Here is an 18,090-nt window from a genome sequence, read left to right on the forward strand (position 1 = left end):
GATGTGCCATTCCTGGCACGCTGGTTCTAACTCTACATCTGCCACACTGCATGCAGACAGTACATCAATGGGTCAGGCATTATTGACATTATTATTGGCAAATTTAGAATGTAATTTTTTAAAATGTAAATAATTCACAAACTTTGGGTCTATAATTATTAATAGAAATGACCTGTGACACAACTTTTGATCACAATATATAGTTCCAGATGTAAACAAATTTGACCCACTGAATTTTTTTTAACATGATAAAATTCAGATAACATAATACTGAATGGTTTTTAGTAAAACTGGAAGTTGTAAATGGTTACATGAGATTCATTTAGGAAAATGAACTTGTGTCAATGTCTAGTATGGATAAAAGGAAAAAGAGCAATAAACATGGAAGCCATTGCAGTAGGGTGAACGAAGAAGTTTCACATAAGTCAGCAGTGAGAAGTGACAGGAAAGAACAAAGAAAAAATGACAATAATCAGTGTACTGTATTCAGTGTACTCAGTGTATGAATGAAGATCAACAAAGAAGAAGTAAAAAAAGATACCAACATTCTAAGGCTGGGAAACCAGTAGAATGACGGTACCTTGAGTGAAATAAAGAATACATTTAACCATTCATTTTCCATTTGGCCATTTTCTGTTCTTTTCATAACAATAAACATTAGAAATAAAAGTTCTTCGTTACATAAAATGGCAGATACTAGCTTAAGGCACAACAGGAATAATACATGAATATTGTGTAACTTTGAGAAAACAGTATAAAATATAAGATAACAAATATTAACTACAGATATAACCAATGCAGATTATTGTTATTATCATATGATGTATTTATTATGAGTATTATGACAACTAAGCTAACAAAAATATTTATTGAAGATACTGTCTACACAACAAAAAATAACTTCTAAAATACCACTGGTACATTAATTACATCAAATTACACATGTAATTAATTACTTACATATAAAATCTCACATATAAAATTTCTCTACTAGCGATGATCTAAGTGGTTTCAGTGCTGATGTTACTTGGAAAGAAGTAAAAACTTTTTCCTTAGCTGAGTAAGATTAGAAATACTAACAAAGTGAAGATATAGCAAGAGTAATGTATATTCTATAGGCCAAATAGAATTTAATAGACATTGATTTTTTAAATAGTCAAATCAAAAACTGCCAGTATTCTGAAAGTAAATATCAAGAGCTAAAGGTTTTTTCTAAATAAAGACATTTAGTACATACCTGGTTGATATCATTATTATAAAGGACAATCGAAAGAGACTCAAAGTGAAAGTCAAATTGGAGAGTGACACTTTGGTCCATAGGAAGCTTTGAGTCTGGCAAATCTTGTTCTGATGGTTCAAACATAAGTATGAAAATTAAAAAGCTTTAAGAAGGTACGGTATTTTATACTTATTTAAAAAGCTAAATATGTATCATACTTTCTAGGATTCTTTAAACCATATTACAAGACAATGAATTAAAATAGCCATGATTTATTCTATATGTTTAGTACGGGCAGAATGATGAGGGCAGGCCATCTACATTTTTTAAAGAACAAAAAGAAGGGATCTTATACAGTATCAAGACAACATTTTTTAAAAAGTCCCACAGAGTGAGACTGCTCATCACAGTTTACAATTAATAAAGCATTTAACTTAAATGGTTATGAGCCAGTGTCAAGAAATTATGAAGTTGGGAGCACAGAAAAATAAAATACTTTGTCCTTGAACAGACAACTAGACAGTAACCTCTGTGCAATTCTCACTATCTGTGTAACCTCTGTGCAACCTCATAGTGCAATTCTCACTATATTTAATTACCTATACCACCCAACTCATTACCTTGATAAGAACAGAATATAATTCAATAGCAGAGTCAAAGAGAGCTCAAATACAACATGGGGCAGGGAGCTTTTGGAATTCTGAGGTAAAAGAGATTTCAAGAAGTAATTTTGTCCATTTCCTCATTAATGGGCAAAAACCTTTTAGACCACAGGATTAAGAATAGATACTGCTTTTGACCACTCTTACAAAGTCATTTTATCATCTCTTTTGGGGATTCCTTCTATTCTTTGATCATTTATAGGGAAGTGCTCTTACAAGATGCTGGAAGAGCAAACATTGCATAACTTTAACCACATAAAGGCAGAAGCATTTCCAAATTGGAAAACACTAGGGTTTTTTTCCTTCACTTTTCCTGAAAGTAATTCACATTCCAATTTTCACTGTCTGCTGCTTTCATCTGAATTCACAAGTTCTCCCAAGGATCACATTAACCATATAGCCAGAACCAGATACACAAATTGACCTCAGTTGAACATAATGAGATCATTAATCACATAAAGCCTGCCTGCTATTTTTATTCATCTGTACATAGTTCTTGTCTAACCAGAGCAACAGCCTGCTTATCTAGCATTTATCCATACTGTAGCATAAACCCAATCTTGGGAGAAGATGCTGGGCTCACTGAGCTCATATAGCACTCATTACTATCCACCTCTAACAAAACCTTTTGCGCACACTGCTCTAGTCATTTATTTTGTGACAAACACATAAAAACACAAAACACACTGGGCCCAACTATAGGAGAAGCAATATTAATGGTATTATTAACTGGCAGTTTTATCTATTACTTTCTGAAGCATTAGCTGATAATCTGAGCATTATAAAAGCAGAGCAGTCTGGGGACATTTATTAAGAAGGACAAGGGGTACTTCACCTCTTGCCAGACATGGAAATTTTAACCGAATATTTACAAGTCTAATAAAACATATGATGTTCACGTCAATGACTTTAAATGATGAAAAAACAGTAGAAGTGTGTTTTACATGACTGTTCTGAGCAAGAAGGATACGTTTACTTTATAAAAGTTATCTTTTTAAAATGACTGAATTTAAAAGGCTCAGTGCTTGTAAAAGATTCCATTCTAATAATCTGGAACATTCCCTTATATATGTGACTACATCATTCACTGATAAAGCCAGATAAGCAAAGTTGTTTTTATACAGCTTCAATATGGGCCTGCCATCTGAGTAGGATGCCAAGATTCTTTTCTCTCTATTTTTGGGGGACCTTACTATCCTGCATGCCTACTTTGCTATTTCTCAAGGTCTACCACCTCGGTGGCTCTTGAATTCAACAAATTCATGTTTTACAAGTAAAGGGCAAACATGCATTCTGCAGACAAAAGGTGGCCTCTCCCCTTACAGAAGACAATGAGCATACCTCCTTTCCTTGGGAGCTCCAGGCAGCCCCAGACCCTGTACCAGCCAATTTTCCACAGTAAACACTACAATACTGAATCAGTTCATACCACACTATACTAGACAACTAAAAAGACCACTAAACATAAATATGGCATTAACATTAATTTTTCTCCATGATCAAAGCAAAAATTTTCATCAATTTGTACCTTTTAGGTGGTCGGGCCCACCTAGAACATCTTTTCTTACTCTTACAGCCTCTTGGGTAGACTGTGTAGGGCTTGGCTGTGAAGAAGCTTCTCCAAGATTTTCCAGCAAAATTTTCATTAAAACTGTTAAGTCATCTTCACTGAGAGCAACCTAGAAAGCAATAATAAGTTGTTGTTAATATAAAGGAATAAAAACACAGAATATCATATTCATGGTTTAATTTACAGTTCCTCAAATTCAATGTCCATCTGAACAACAACAAAAAAGGAGATGGGGCAGTAAATACAGGAGAGAGCTATTTCATCTTATATACTATGAGACACTCCTCATGTGTGTAGACATACTTCTGTCTGAACCCACGCCCAAGGCCCTGCATCCATCATCACTCTTTTTGCCTTGTCTGTTTCTATATTTCTTGATGTTCCTGGGCCTGTGTTTCTCTCCACTCTCCCTATCTCCTCATCTCCACTCTGCCTCTCTCTCCCTGCCTCTCTCTTCTGGCCCAGCAGCAACTCCACTTCACTTCCATCAAAACTCAGTACAAGAAGAGAGCTGTTCAGTTTCTAACCCCCACCAAGAAGTAAAAAGATTCTCTCTTGCAATGCAGCTCTTATTCCGTGTGTGTGTGTGTGTGTGTGTGTGTATGTATGTATGTATAAATATATATATATATATACACACACATATATCTGGACATACCTAAGAATAATCAAGAGTAATGTCACTTAGAAGAGTAACTAATACATCTACGACTAATTTTTTAAAACCAAAGTATAGAGCAGGAAAGGAACATCTAATTCATCTTTTACCTTTATAAAAGGGGATATGTGACAAGAAAAAAGAAGAGAAAAGAGATAGAGAAAGATAGAAAGGATGGAAAGAGGAGAGGGAGGGAGGTAGATCAACAGCTTTTGAATCAGGCAGCTCTGTATCAACACTGCCACTTTCAGGCTCAGCCAAGTTTCTTAGCCTCCTTAACTCAGATTTCTCAATTGATTAATTGATTAATGGATGGATTCATTCATTTAGACAGAGAGAGAGAGAGAGATCACAAGTAGGCAGAGAGGCAGGCAGAGAGAGAGGGGGAAGCAGGCTCTGTGCTGAGCAGAGAGCCTGATGCGGGTTTTGATCCCAGGACCCTGAGATCATGACCTGAGTGGAAGGCAGAGGCTTAACCCACTGAGCCACCCAGGTGGCCCACGGATTCTCAATCTTTAAAAGAGAAATATGAACCACCTGAGTGGCTCTGTTGCTTGAGCATCCAACTCTTGATTTCGATTCAGGTTGTGGTTTCAGAGTCCTGAGATCCAATAAACCCTGCACTGTTCCCCAAATTAGACCCATATCGACAGAAAACTGCCTGATTCCCAGCCTAAACGAAAACAGGGAAATATTTTAGCATGAGATAATGACCAAGGATTTCTTCTTTACCCCAAGCCCCAGTCCTAGGAGAACAGATGTCACTTTAACTCCCTAGAACTTTCTTGTATATTCATTCCCAAGTGTGATATCAACCAAGATATTACAACTGCCTGAAAAGGAGCTAACTTCACCACCTTCTCAGCTTTACTGCGATTGAAAAGAACTGAATCAAATACTTAGGCTGACCCTTTAGTAAGTCTGAAGGACAATTTGGGAGATGGCCCCATAGTTGTTTAAGAACTGTGAAGCTGGGGCGCCTGGGTGGCTCAGTGGGTTAAGCCGCTGCCTTCGGCTCAGGTCATGATCTCAGGGTCCTGGGATCGAGTCCCACATCGGGTTCTCTGCTCAGCAGGGAGCCTGCTTCCCTCTCTCTCTCTCTACCTGCCTCTCTGCCTCCTTGTGATCTCTGCCTGTCAAATAAATAAATAAATAAAATCTTTAAAAAAATAAAAAAATAAAAAAAGAACTGTGAAGCTGATCTACCTAAAACAACTCACTGATGTCACCTACCTGATACTCTTTCTTAGCTGCACTCCAGACCCAAGAAAAGTGGACTCATACCAGTGAGGGGGTGTTCTAAGAGGCCTGGATTGCTGACACATTAGGCAGTGGAAACTACCCACTATGGCTATATTCCTGATTAAATAGGAGTCATTGTAGTTAAAGTGATGATCACACTTCGATGTTAAACTGATGGATTTTTTTATTTCATTTAGATCTTGTTTCCCCATTATAGATATGGTTGAAGCCCCAAGTTTACTTCTATGAGACCCCCATTACCTCTATGTTCCTTTTCAGAGAAAGATACTACCGTGAATTACAGAATTATTCTTCCCATGAATGCTTTCTTACACTTACCACTATTGGATTCCCTATAAATAATATATAGCACTGTCCATTGTTTTGCTTGTTGTACAATTCAAAATAACATAAAATTATACTATCATTTTGCGACTCAATTTTTTCCTAAACATTTTTATGTTTAGGATATAGCCATTTTGTTTCATATAGTTTTAGCTCACTCATGTTATCTGCTTTATAATATCCACTGTATGAATATATCATCGTTTGGTCCACAATCTCCTACTGAGAGACATATAGGTTTTGGTTTTTGGGGTGTTTTTTTGATGGATAATAACTTTTTTTTTTTAATTTCTTTTCAGCGCAACAGTATTCATTGTTTTTGCACCACACCCAGTGCTCTATGGAATCCGTGCCCTCTCTAATACCCACCACCTGGTTCCCCCAAACTCCCACGCCCCACCCCTTCAAAACCCTCAGATTGTTTTTCAGAGTCCATAGTCTCTCATGGTTCACCTCCCCTTCCAATTTCCCTTGACTCCCTTCTCCTCTCCATCTCCCCTTGTCCTCCATGCTATTTGTTATGCTCCACAAAGAAGTGAAACCATATGATAATTGACTCTCTGCTTGACTTACGTCACTCAGCATAATCTCTTCCAGTCCAGTCCAGAGACATACAGGTTTTACTCTTGCTTTCAGCAAACCTATAACCACATAATCTTTGAAAGCAAGGGGAAAAGGTCCAATACAAGACCTGGGATCTAATCTCTTAACAACAAGGGGGAAGTTAAAAGAAGAGTCACATACTCTGCAAGAGAGAAGTCTTAATGACGACTCTTAATAGACGCTCCTCCATATACTTTATCCAATCATAATACACACAGGACCTTTCATCCCTACAGCAAACTTCAATTTTAATTTCTTCCCTAGTAGACCTTGCTCCTTTGTCCCTTTTTGTTTTATCTATATCTAATTCTGAAGTAATCACAGTTATTAAAAATGACTAAATTTTTATTTGTTCATCATACACTCTGTTTAGTTACTTTCTCTCCACCCCTATCCCCTACTGTTTGGCTTAATTGTTCCACCCAAAGACACAAAAGGACCATAGGATTCCTATACCTCCATAACTTTCTTTGACCAGTATTTCTCCCTGTGAGCAAACACATGACTTACTAACTACACTATTACAAATATTTCTACACTAATGTGCTTACCAAATATACATATTCATCTATTTAAAATGTCTAACTAAAAGAGTGCTTCTGTACATTAAAAATACTCCTAAGTAGAGGGTGGGGAATGGGACATCTGGATGTTAAGTGACTGACTCTTGACTTCAGCTTAGGTAATGATCTCAAGGTCATAGGATTAAGCCCCATTCAGGTTCCACACTCAGCATGGAGTCTGCTTGTCTCTCTTCCTCTCCCAACCTGTGCTCGCTCTCTCTCTCTCTAATTAAAAAATCTTAAAAAAAAATACTCCTAAGGTGTTTTGAACGTGATATCTAAATATTACTTTATACTGTCTTAACATTCAACTGCCTAAAACTTCAATAGAACTTTCCAAAATTACTAATAGTATTTTCAGTAGACTCCAATGGCTTTTATCTCAGACTTCTTGCTGGGTTTACCAGATATGTGACTGAAGTGAAATTTTTAAAGAAAAGTATGAGAATTCGGATGACCTCATTTTCAGTTAATAAAGTATTCTTTCATCACTTAAAAAGAAAAAAAGATTTATTTATTTGAGGGAGAGACAGACAGCAAAGCAGGAGGAGCAGAGGGACAGAGAAACTCAAGTAGATTCCATACCTGCGCCAAGGGAGGCACTCAATGCAGGGCTTGATGTCACAGCCCTGAGATCAGACCTGAGCCAAAACCAACAGTTGGATGCCCAACCAACCACGCCACCCAGGAACCCCAGCTTCATCACTTCTGATGTATGCTAGAATGGCACTGTGGTCAATGATAAAAGCCTACCTAGCAATTTTCATATACTCTATACATACACTTACCAACATAGGTTTTAGTCTTCCTTTTATCTCCATCCCTGGAATTTGCACATACCATGCTGCTGCTAAATTTCGCTGTATGGACAAAAGCATGTTGACTGGTTTTAAAATTTCAATTTCATGTTGCAGCAAGCCAGCCTGCAAAATAGTTCTGAAAGATAAACAAGAATTTATTTTATATTTTTGAAATTTACATTTTAAAATGAAGACTATCATATTGGGTAAGTTTCCACAGTTTTCCTAGATACTGAAGGTTGCTATCAGAATTCCTTAACACATGCTTCTTTTCACAAATCAATGCAAATCAGAATAAATCAAGAGCTTCCTAAAATAAAACCTATGTAATGTTGATTTCAAAGATAGAAAATATGACTATTACACTATTTGCTACTTTCACAAAGACTGTTTAAATATTAGCAACTAGGGCAGTGTCATGCAGACAAATGTTAACATCCACTTAAACTTGGAGGACAAAGAAAGTCTACTTAATCCTCAGTTTTGTGTTACTGGTATTTCTCCAAACTCAAAGGGAAAAACCCACCAAACTACACATTAAACAAACATGTGGTAATCGTCATTTTGAGCATGACTGCCAACAACCATTTGTACAATGAAATGAGTATTCTTGTCATTCAACAGACCTAACGCTTTCCCATTTGGATTCAATAATCCTTTAGGTTTCACACTGAGAATTCCCAAATGTGACAATGTTTGGAAAGGAAAAAAAAACTTAACTTTTATTACATTTTAAGTAATAACTTTAAATCTTAACTTTTATTACATTTTATTACATCTATAAAAAATAGTTATATGCAAAGTGAAAAATAAAAATAAATCTAAAGTAAGTGTTATTTAGTAAATTTTAATTTTATAATAGGAAATTTTTATAAAATGGAGAAAATCACATTATAAATGCCCAATGTAGTAAGACAAAACAGAGATTCTTTGAGGTGCACTAGTATTACCACTGACCAAAACCAACGGTCGTGGTTTTATAATTATAAAAAATAAGGAAAGAGAACCACAGACCATGAGAGTATTTTATCCCTAGCAAAGATTTTATGAGAATTCTATTTCTAGCACTAGTATACAAATGAATTCTATATTTATACCTGGACAACTTCAACTGAGTTAGCTCAATGTTCATCTTGTCAATGACTGGAGGAAGAGAATAATGTTCCATAGGAACTAAGCTAAATTTGTTTTCAACTCTGATTAAACCCAGATCTGCTACAACAGCATTTGGTGATACTGAAGACTGAGGAATGATAATAACTGGAGCTTTCAAGTTAATATCCATCAAAAGGCGGAAACTCTTTTGAGCCAAGTCTTTCATGCTGGAAGCAGCTCTTTCTGCAGCCTGGGCTGTAGCTGAGCTCAAAGCTTCTTTGGCAGTTTGGAAATTGTTCAGGAAGTTCTGTTGGAAGAGACTGATATTTAGATTTCCTTAAAATAAAACAGGACTAACTTTAAAAAGCACTTACTTTGAAAAGCAAAACTAAATAAAATAATTAAAAGAGATGATATTTGTGATTGTATATATGGAGAGTGTAAGTCTAGAAAGACATACTCTGAGATATTAACAACTGTCACTTCTCATGGTTTAGGTAGAAATCCATGACTTATAAGCCTTGAATAATAGTCCTGCAAAGAGGCATAAACAGATTAAACTCTTAAGCCCAAGATAGTTACATCAGAATAATTAAAAGAAAATAATTTTATGGCCTTGTTGATCATAATTATAATCAAAAGTTATAAATTCCAATATTAGTCCTTCTTGAAAAAAAAAAAAAAGCTAAATACCTTTAAGGTATTTCATAAAACACTGAAAATGCCTATATTAATACACCGAAAAAGTACTTTTAAATTATATATCTATGGAAATGTGAAAGAATGGTTAACAATGATAATAAAAATTCATTTGGTTATCCACCATGAAAAGGATCTCCTTCACTATAATATTCTGTTCAGCATCTGAGTGTTCATCACACAGTCCTATTAGTAAATATTTTGACTGAGTTCAAATGTATAGGCAAAAATATTTAGGTCTCAATGAAAAATAAATACATTTAAAAATAAACTTACCAAAAGAGACATGAAGAATTTATGAACATAAACAATTTGGATACAACCCACTTTGAGACTAAGTTTCCCGTCTACTTTAGACATATCAGCATAGGCATTTCCTTCTGTAGCATCTGGATAAAGAGTCATTTGGAACCTAAAAACTTCATCTCCCAAAATAGAGACAGCCTAAAAGTATTAAATTAACTGGTTATTACAAGAAAAAAGCTGCATTATAAACAAGTTTCCTTATTAAAAAATCCTTGAGGGACGCCTGGGTGGCTCAGTTGGTTAAGCAGCTGCCTTCGGCTCAGGTCATGATCCCAGCGTCCTGGGATCGAGTCCCACATCGGGCTCCTTGCTCGGCAGGGAGTCTGCTTCTCCCTCTGCCTCTGCCTGCCATTCTGTCTGCCTGTGTTCACTCTCTCTCTGACAAATAAATTAAAAAAAAAAAAAATCCTTGATATATGAAGAAGCACCATTTAAACTCAATACTCAATAAATTGTTAAAAACATTTTACTTAACAAAACTTTTTCCTACTTCTACAAAAATGGTTTTAATCAAGGAAATATCAATCACTTAAACAGCCAGACATAACTTACGAATCACCTAGTCTATACATAATGTAAAAACACATAACCATATTCATGGTCAATCCTTAACAAACTGCCTGACACATAACAACTAATGAATATATAATGAAATGAATAAAGGCATAAAAATCAAACATAAAAATCATAAACATGTCATAAAAATCTCAAACATAAAAATCAAAACTAAGTTTTTTTTTTTTTTTTAAAGATTTTATTTGTCAAAAAGAGAGAGAGAGAGAGAGTGCAAGAACAGGAGGGAGGAGCAGTGGGGGAGGGAGCCTGATACAGGACTCAATCCCAGGTCCCTGGGATCATGACCTTAGCTGAAGGCAGACACTTAACCATCTAAGCCACCCAGGCATCCCAAAAGTAAATTTCAATACAGAAATTATTTTTCTAAAATCATTTTTTGATATTTATTTTTTAGTTTCTATTAATCTGTGCATTCTAATTTTTGTGAAATAATTTTTAAATTATTTTTTGAGGCATAATTTGCATATAATAAAATGCACTCATTTTCTACGTAAATGCTTTGACAAATTTTGACAAATTTACACCACCCATGTAAATAACACCAAAACAAGATATAGAACATCCCATCAGCCCAAAAAGTTCCTTTGAGCCCCTCCCCTTCAGCTAATTTCTGACCCTCCCCCCAAACCAGATCCGAATAACAATTGATCTGCTTTCTCTTACTAAATTAGTCTTTCCTAGAGCTTCAGTAAGTGGAATTACAGGATAAGTTCTCTTCTGTGTCTTCCTTTTCTCATTAAGTGTTATGTTGAGATTCACTCCCATTACATGTTTCACTATTTTTTTCCTTTTTATAGCTGAGTACTATTCTACTGTTTGGTTATACCACAGTCTGTTTATCCATTCTTCTCTGGATAGGCATTTGGACTGTTTCAGTTTGGGGTTATAATTAGAAACTTGTTATGAGTGTTCACTTTCAGATTTCCATGGACATATGTCTTCATTTCCTTGGGGAAAGGCACAGGACTGGAATTGTTGAGCGATGTGCTAAATATATATTGGGTTCTCTAAGAAGCTTGAAACTGCTTTTCAAGGAGATTATATAATTGTACATTGCCACCACAATAAAAGTTCCAGTTGCTCCAATCTATGCCAATAGTTGGTACTGTCAATTTTTTTTTATGTAGCCATTGAAATGAGTATGTATCTCCTTGTGGCTTTAATTTGAATTTACCTGATGACTAGTGTTTTTGAATATCTTTAATATGCTTAATGACCATTCATAATCTTTTTGTATGATGTATCTTCTAACACTTTCCCCAACTTTTCATGGGATAATGGCATCTTAATTTGGAGCACAGCTGGTTTTCATTTTTCTTTTTTTTTTTTTTTTTACTGAAGTAGAGCTGACAAAATATTTTGTTTCACATGTACAACATAGTGATTTGACATGGGCCTACATTGCAAACTACTCACCAGAGTAAGTCTAGTTACCACCTATCACCACACAAAGTTCATACGGTATCATTGATTGTATGCCCCACGCTGTACTTTACGTCCCTATGACATATTTATTTTAAAATTGGACGTGTGTACCTTTTGATGTCCTTTACTTAATTCATCTCCCCAATACCTTCTCTTCTGAAAACCTGGGATCATGACCTGAGCCGAAGGCAGAGGCTTTAATCCACTGAGCCAGCCAGGCACACCGTTGTCTGTTAACTTTCATTCTAGTTTTAATTAGTGATTAATCCACTTTTTACTATATAATTACTTTTTCTAGTAAGATTTCTATTTTCATACGTCCTCTTGTTATTAGTTAGTGCCACTTCTTTTCAGCTGAAAAAAGTCCCTTTAACATTCTTATAATCCCAATTAATTCTTACAAGTTCTTTAGCTTTTGTTTGTCTGAAAAATTTTTTCTCTCTCCGTCTATTTCAAATGATAATCTTGCCAGGTAGAGTATTCTTATTTGAAAGTTTTTTCCTTTCAGTTCTTTGAATATCTTGTGCCATTTTCTGGCTTGGCAAAGTTTTGGCTAAAAATCTGCTACTGCCTTATGCGGTTTTCCTTGTACTTTAACAAATTCTTTTTCTCTTGCAGCTTTTAAGATCCTCTTTAATTTCTGACAATTTAATTAATGTGTTTTAGTGTTGCACTCTTTGGGTTCATCATCTTATTTGGAATTTACTGAGATAGTCCCTTTCCCAGATTAAGTAAATTTTCAGTCATTATTTCTTCAAATAGACTTTCTGTCCCTTTCTCTTTTCTCCTTTGGGGATTGCTATAAGGTCGATATTATTCTACTTTATGTTGTCTCATAGGTCCCTTAAGTTATCATTTTTTTTTTAATTCTTTTTTTATTCTGCTGCTTTGTGTGTGTAAATTTCATTGTTTTGTCTACCAGCTCACAGATCTGTTCTGCTTCATTCAGTCTGTTGCTGAGCCCTGCCGGTATATTTTTTAAATTCAGTTATTGTATTCTTAGGCTCTATGACTTCTATCTGGTACTTTCATATATTTCATATATTTCATATATTTTATATTCTTGTTGAAGTTCCTATTCTAGTCATCCCTCTTCTCTTGAGTTTGGTGAGCATGATTATGACCATTACTTTGAACTCTTTATCAGGAAAACGACTTATCTTTGATCCATGGAAGGGTTTTTTTTGTTTGTTTTTTGAGGTTTGCCTTTGTCTTCATTTGAATACATTCCTCTGCCTCATCATTTTTCCTGATTCTCTGTGTTTGTTTTTGTGTATTAGGTGAAAGAGCTACCTCTCCCATTGAAGGAATGGTCTTGAACAGGACATGACCAATGGGGCCCAGAAGCACAATCCCACCTAGACACCAGAGTCGGGCACTCCAGGGGCATCTCCTGTATATGCTGAGGGTGCCTGCAAGCTATGGCAGCAAGACTACATCTCTGCCTCTCCTACTCATCTTGATGTGGCCCTTTTATCTTCTGTTGTGGAGGTGCTACTCATCTAGTTTTCGAGACTTTTTCAGAGAAAATTATCTCACTTGTAGCTCTAGAATTGTTATGGCTGTAGAGGAGGGGAGTTCAAGATCTTCCTACCCTGCCATCTGAACAGCCTCCTTTTCCTGAAACCTATTTCTTAATTACCTTTTTGTGAATGGACAGCAAGTCAACATTTGTAATTACTATGTCCTTAAGTCTGGCAAACATGTCAGTCTGCTTTGGCTTCACAGAAATAGAGGCATCCATTCCTACGGGAAACATAACATTTACAAACTTTTCACCCAATCCAAGCGAACCAATTCAGTGGTATTTAATCAAGTTAAAAAATATACTACCAAGATAGATAATGAATAAAATTACTATTACACATATTAAAGGTATCAACTTCTATGTATGAGATGCCTAAGAAAGGTTACAATATCTTTAACTGCTATAGGTGTTTCATACATAAAAGTGGAAATTTTAAAGACAAAAGAAACTGAATTTCAAAGAGAATCACAGGTCTCCAAACAAATAACCTATGCATTGACAAGATCACAAGTGGTCATAAAGACACACACTGTTTCTTAAACAGCCATCTCACAAGCATTTATTATGAAAACTAATGCTTTGATAATTGAGCATAAATGAATATAATTTGATGAATATTCATTCTACAATAAATAATATCTAAAATATGATCTTTCTCTCCAAAACATTTTGGTTATTCTCATAATTTCTGAAGGCATAATGATTTCTAAAATGGCTCCTCAGTAAAAGAGAATACCTATAGCTAAGAACCACTAATAAGCTCAACTTATTACCATGCCACCCACGAAATACTTAGTTTAATATTTGTTGAACAGTACTTATTTTTAAATCTTTTCTCAAGTGCTTACCATGTACCACTTTTCTAAGTATATGTAAATGTACATATAATCCTACAAATAATTATTTAACTATCACAGCAATCCCATAAATAATTATTACAACTACCTCCATAGGGAACTAAGATGCAGAAAGGTTAATTTTCTCAAGGTCAGCTAATAAATATTAGCTTGAATCAAAACTTGAATCTTGGCAGATTGGTTCAAGAATCCATGGTATAATATAACCTATCCTTTTATCAAGCTGTTGATGAATAACGCTTACAAAATTTCTTTTAGGTACTTCTAGCCTGATGCTATGTACAAAAGACAAGGGAAATAAACATAGTTACATTTTCTTTATTTAGTGAGGTGTTGTAAATATTAATTCCTCAGTTTAAATTAAGGTTATATGATTCTGAAAATACAAAAGGAACAAAAGCAATTAAGCCTTAGATTTATTCTAAAATTTGAAAAATACATTAGAAATGTTTCAAGTTAGCTGTGAATCATAAGTCACATCTAACATTTCCAAGTACATCTTTGAAAAGTTTGTGCAAGTTTTCAATATAAGCAAACAAAACAATGACTCTTAAGAAATCTACCATACACAAGCTTACTCTTGCTGGAGGTCTATGTAAAGAAAGAGAACTACCTACATCAAGGAATATCTTACTTACCATGTATTCTAATATCTGCAATGTTACACTTCTGATCACAGACAAAGATATTAAATGCATTTAATTCAGCTATAACCTTTAAATCAAACACGTCATCTTGAGAAGTACTGCCAGATACTGAAAAATAATAGAATACTGGTGATTAGCAAAGTACAAAGATGAAACAACAGACTAAATAATGTAAAATTCATAAAAAGTACATTACGAACTATGAAGAATCAAAAAAGGCTTCTATTAGGAATAAATAAAATTAATACGGATTTTGACCCAATTTTCAAAGGCCAATCAGAAACTAGCATATTCCCCCCCAACTTAAGAATAAAGGCAACCTTTACTAGTACTTTACTTGAAAGTACAATTTGCTAGATGGAAAATTCCCTATAATTTTTCTTGTGGAAAAAAAAGATTCAGGTCTATGAGACATAAATATAAAGGGCTAAATTAAAAAAAAAATTTATAGTGTGTGTGCATGTGTGTGTGTAAGAACCACAATCAAAGGATTCCCTTAATTTACTTTGGTCCAGGTCTTAACTGATAAATTTAGTATTTATTTTTCTAGAGATCTGTCTGGCCTGAGGGAAAAATACCTTTTCCTGCAATACTGTAAAAGCACAGGACATCAGTCCTTAATCACCTTAATGATAACAGTGACTTTTTTTCCTTTAAGATGTAAATCAAACCATAAAAATATAATCAAACCATTAAAATCAACTATATAGCATAACTGGAAGACTGTTTTGGATTAATAATTTTTGTAGTTTATTGTGAACTTAAACATCACTCTTTCATTTATTCAACTATGTGTGAATGTGTATGTATATACGCATGTTATATAAAGAAGCATTTCCAGATATTAATATAGCAAGTACATTAAAGACAACAAAAAAACTCTTTAACTCTAGTTTATAGTGAAAGTATTGCTCTGATTCCTGATTAAAAAAAAATCTGATCCTTATATCAGATCTAATATTACTAAGAGTTTTATGCTTTAAAGATACCAGTAATACAGATGTTACTCAAACAGGTAATGGTCTGAAAATTAAATTATTAAATTAATTATTATTAGATTATTAGATGTTAGATATTCATATCATGTAATACAAAAGAAAAATCATTTAAATGACATTGGCTTAAAAACAGGTGCATGTTCACTCAGCTTGACATCATATCTAATTCATAGCACAAACCATATGCTTGAGGAACATGTGCCCATAGCTGTGTGTGATTTAAACTCAGTTTTGGTTAGAAACCAAAGTGAGTCTATTTCTTCTATGATCTTCTTCCTTTTGCGCCCTGCAAAGCATTTTAAATCACTGATCACCAGGTAGGTTTCCATGACTGACAGAAATGGGACTTTGTACTATGCATGAAGTAGTCATATTCTAATTTCTTCTGTTCTTACTTGCGCTGAAGTGAAGGCTGGAGAGACATCAGTGCAAAGTACATACTTTATTTTCCATAAAAGATAGGCAGTGAAATCAAATACAAATACACGATTCATTTTAAAAATATATTTTAAATCCCTCACAAAATTATCCTATCCCTACCACAGGGATAAAATTTGCTTTCTTTTGAAACTAACTTAATCTGTCAGAGCAGCTGTCATATTAAGGATTAAATATTTGTCTTAGTTTGAAAATATAAATTATCATATGATTACTAAAAGTTCAGAAAGAAAGTATTAGACCATGACTCAAAAGTAAATACCAGCTTTGACAACAATACTTCTGGACTCCCCCACAAGTGGTTTCAGCTCAGATGCTTTCTCAGAAGAGGAAGGTTCAGAGGATGGAACAGCAGATGATAAAAAATCCATGAAGGACAGTAAAGCTTCCAAATGAAGTACTAAGTCTAAGGATGAAAATGAAACCTAAGATAATGAACAATTAGAAAGACAGATTTCAGATCTGGTTACATTTTTATGTTAAGCTTCAACAAATACAAATAAGTATATGTTGAGTAATAGTTCATTTAAGAAAAAGATCAATTAAAGTCCTTTTTTTTTTTTTTTTAAAGAACTCATTCTTACAATGTTAATCTCAACCACACAATAAACTAACACTCTGCCCCCTCTCATGTCCAACTCTAACTCTGACCTTAATTGGTGGGTTTTAAGGAAAAAATGTAGGAAGTATTAACAGGCTTTAGGCCAATCACATTTCAGATGGGTCCAAGACAGACTATATAAGCTTAAATGTATTGTAAGCAATATCTGTACTGAGCCATGCTTTTAGCTTCACGCTTAATTTTATTCTAATCCTAAAGTCAATATATAATTCAAATGTTTAATACTTTCATCAGCACTAGGCCAAATAATCATGTATAAAATTCCCTTAAAAAGTATATTATTTGTTGGTAAGGATGTGGAGAAAGACGAAGGCTATAAACCTAGATTTAATAATTAATGTAACATTGCCTTATAGTGAATTAGAAAATATTTACCTTAAGTCTCTGTTTTGTATTGTCATGAATGGTTTTAAATTCTGGTCCATCACTGTCTGCCTAGAAACAGTGGAAGATTAAACCACTGGGTTGAAAACATTAAGAATTTACACATTAAAAAAATATATATATACCTATATATGTGTATATTTATATATGTATTTAGTGAGATGTCATAAATATTAATTTATATATATTACATAATATATATATTTAGTATATATATACACATACACACTCACATACATAGATATATATATATATATGCATATATATATATTCTCTACTTTTCAAAGTATGCTATGAATACACCAAAAACATATTTCTTACAGCAAAGAGGCATGTGCCAAAAAAACTGAAGTATTTATCATTTCTCACAATATAGAAGCAAAAACTCAAATTCCTTGTCCTACTTAGGAGTAAATGCTAAAGGTAGAGGAAAATGCTAGCATATCTAGATTATAACAAATTTGCTTTGGATTACCACAGAACTTTGTACACACTCACTTATTCAACATTATAAGGGTAATTCACAAGGTTATTTATTGTTGGATGCTTGCATAACTCACTACTATCAATGGGCTTTAGAATGAAAAATATTAGGGGGGAAATTGAAATATTAAATAAGGGAGAATTACATAACTTCATACATTCAAATATTAAAGAATCCTAGGAAGAAACCAGGTACCTTTGTCAGTGACATTTTCAGCAGGGGCTCCTTAGTTACATTAGAAGAGTTAATAATGTGAAGCGGCTCTCCAGCAGAGTCTAAAAATAAAAAACACAGGGAAGCTCCAGTAAGTATCTCAAACATTTCAAATGTATTTTGAAACCGAATTTTACTGTCTATTAATCATACTTC

At 34.3% G+C, this 18,090-nt stretch overlaps 1 protein-coding gene across 3 annotated transcripts in view; it reads right to left on the reverse strand.

The window, feature by feature from the left end:
- The window catches only part of VPS13C (vacuolar protein sorting 13 homolog C), a 183,204-nt gene that overhangs the window by 62,067 nt on the left and 103,047 nt on the right, over positions 1–18,090 (reverse strand). For all 3 annotated transcript variants that reach the window (XR_009399065.1, XM_059372078.1, XM_059372079.1), the window contains 10 exons: positions 17,917–17,996; positions 17,229–17,288; positions 16,494–16,656; positions 14,787–14,903; positions 13,406–13,509; positions 9,733–9,900; positions 8,760–9,064; positions 7,651–7,798; positions 3,410–3,560; positions 1,238–1,347 (listed from right to left, as the gene is read on the reverse strand). Coding sequence is in view for 2 of the 3 variants with exons in the window: in XM_059372078.1 (XP_059228061.1) it covers positions 1,238–1,347; positions 3,410–3,560; positions 7,651–7,798; positions 8,760–9,064; positions 9,733–9,900; positions 13,406–13,509; positions 14,787–14,903; positions 16,494–16,656; positions 17,229–17,288; positions 17,917–17,996 (1,406 nt within the window). In the remaining variant the exon portion in view is untranslated. The remainder of the gene's footprint in view (positions 1–1,237; positions 1,348–3,409; positions 3,561–7,650; positions 7,799–8,759; positions 9,065–9,732; positions 9,901–13,405; positions 13,510–14,786; positions 14,904–16,493; positions 16,657–17,228; positions 17,289–17,916; positions 17,997–18,090) is intronic.

The sequence above is a fragment of the Mustela nigripes genome, chromosome 13, assembly GCF_022355385.1.
Source record: "Mustela nigripes isolate SB6536 chromosome 13, MUSNIG.SB6536, whole genome shotgun sequence".
NCBI lineage: Eukaryota > Metazoa > Chordata > Mammalia > Carnivora > Mustelidae > Mustela > Mustela nigripes.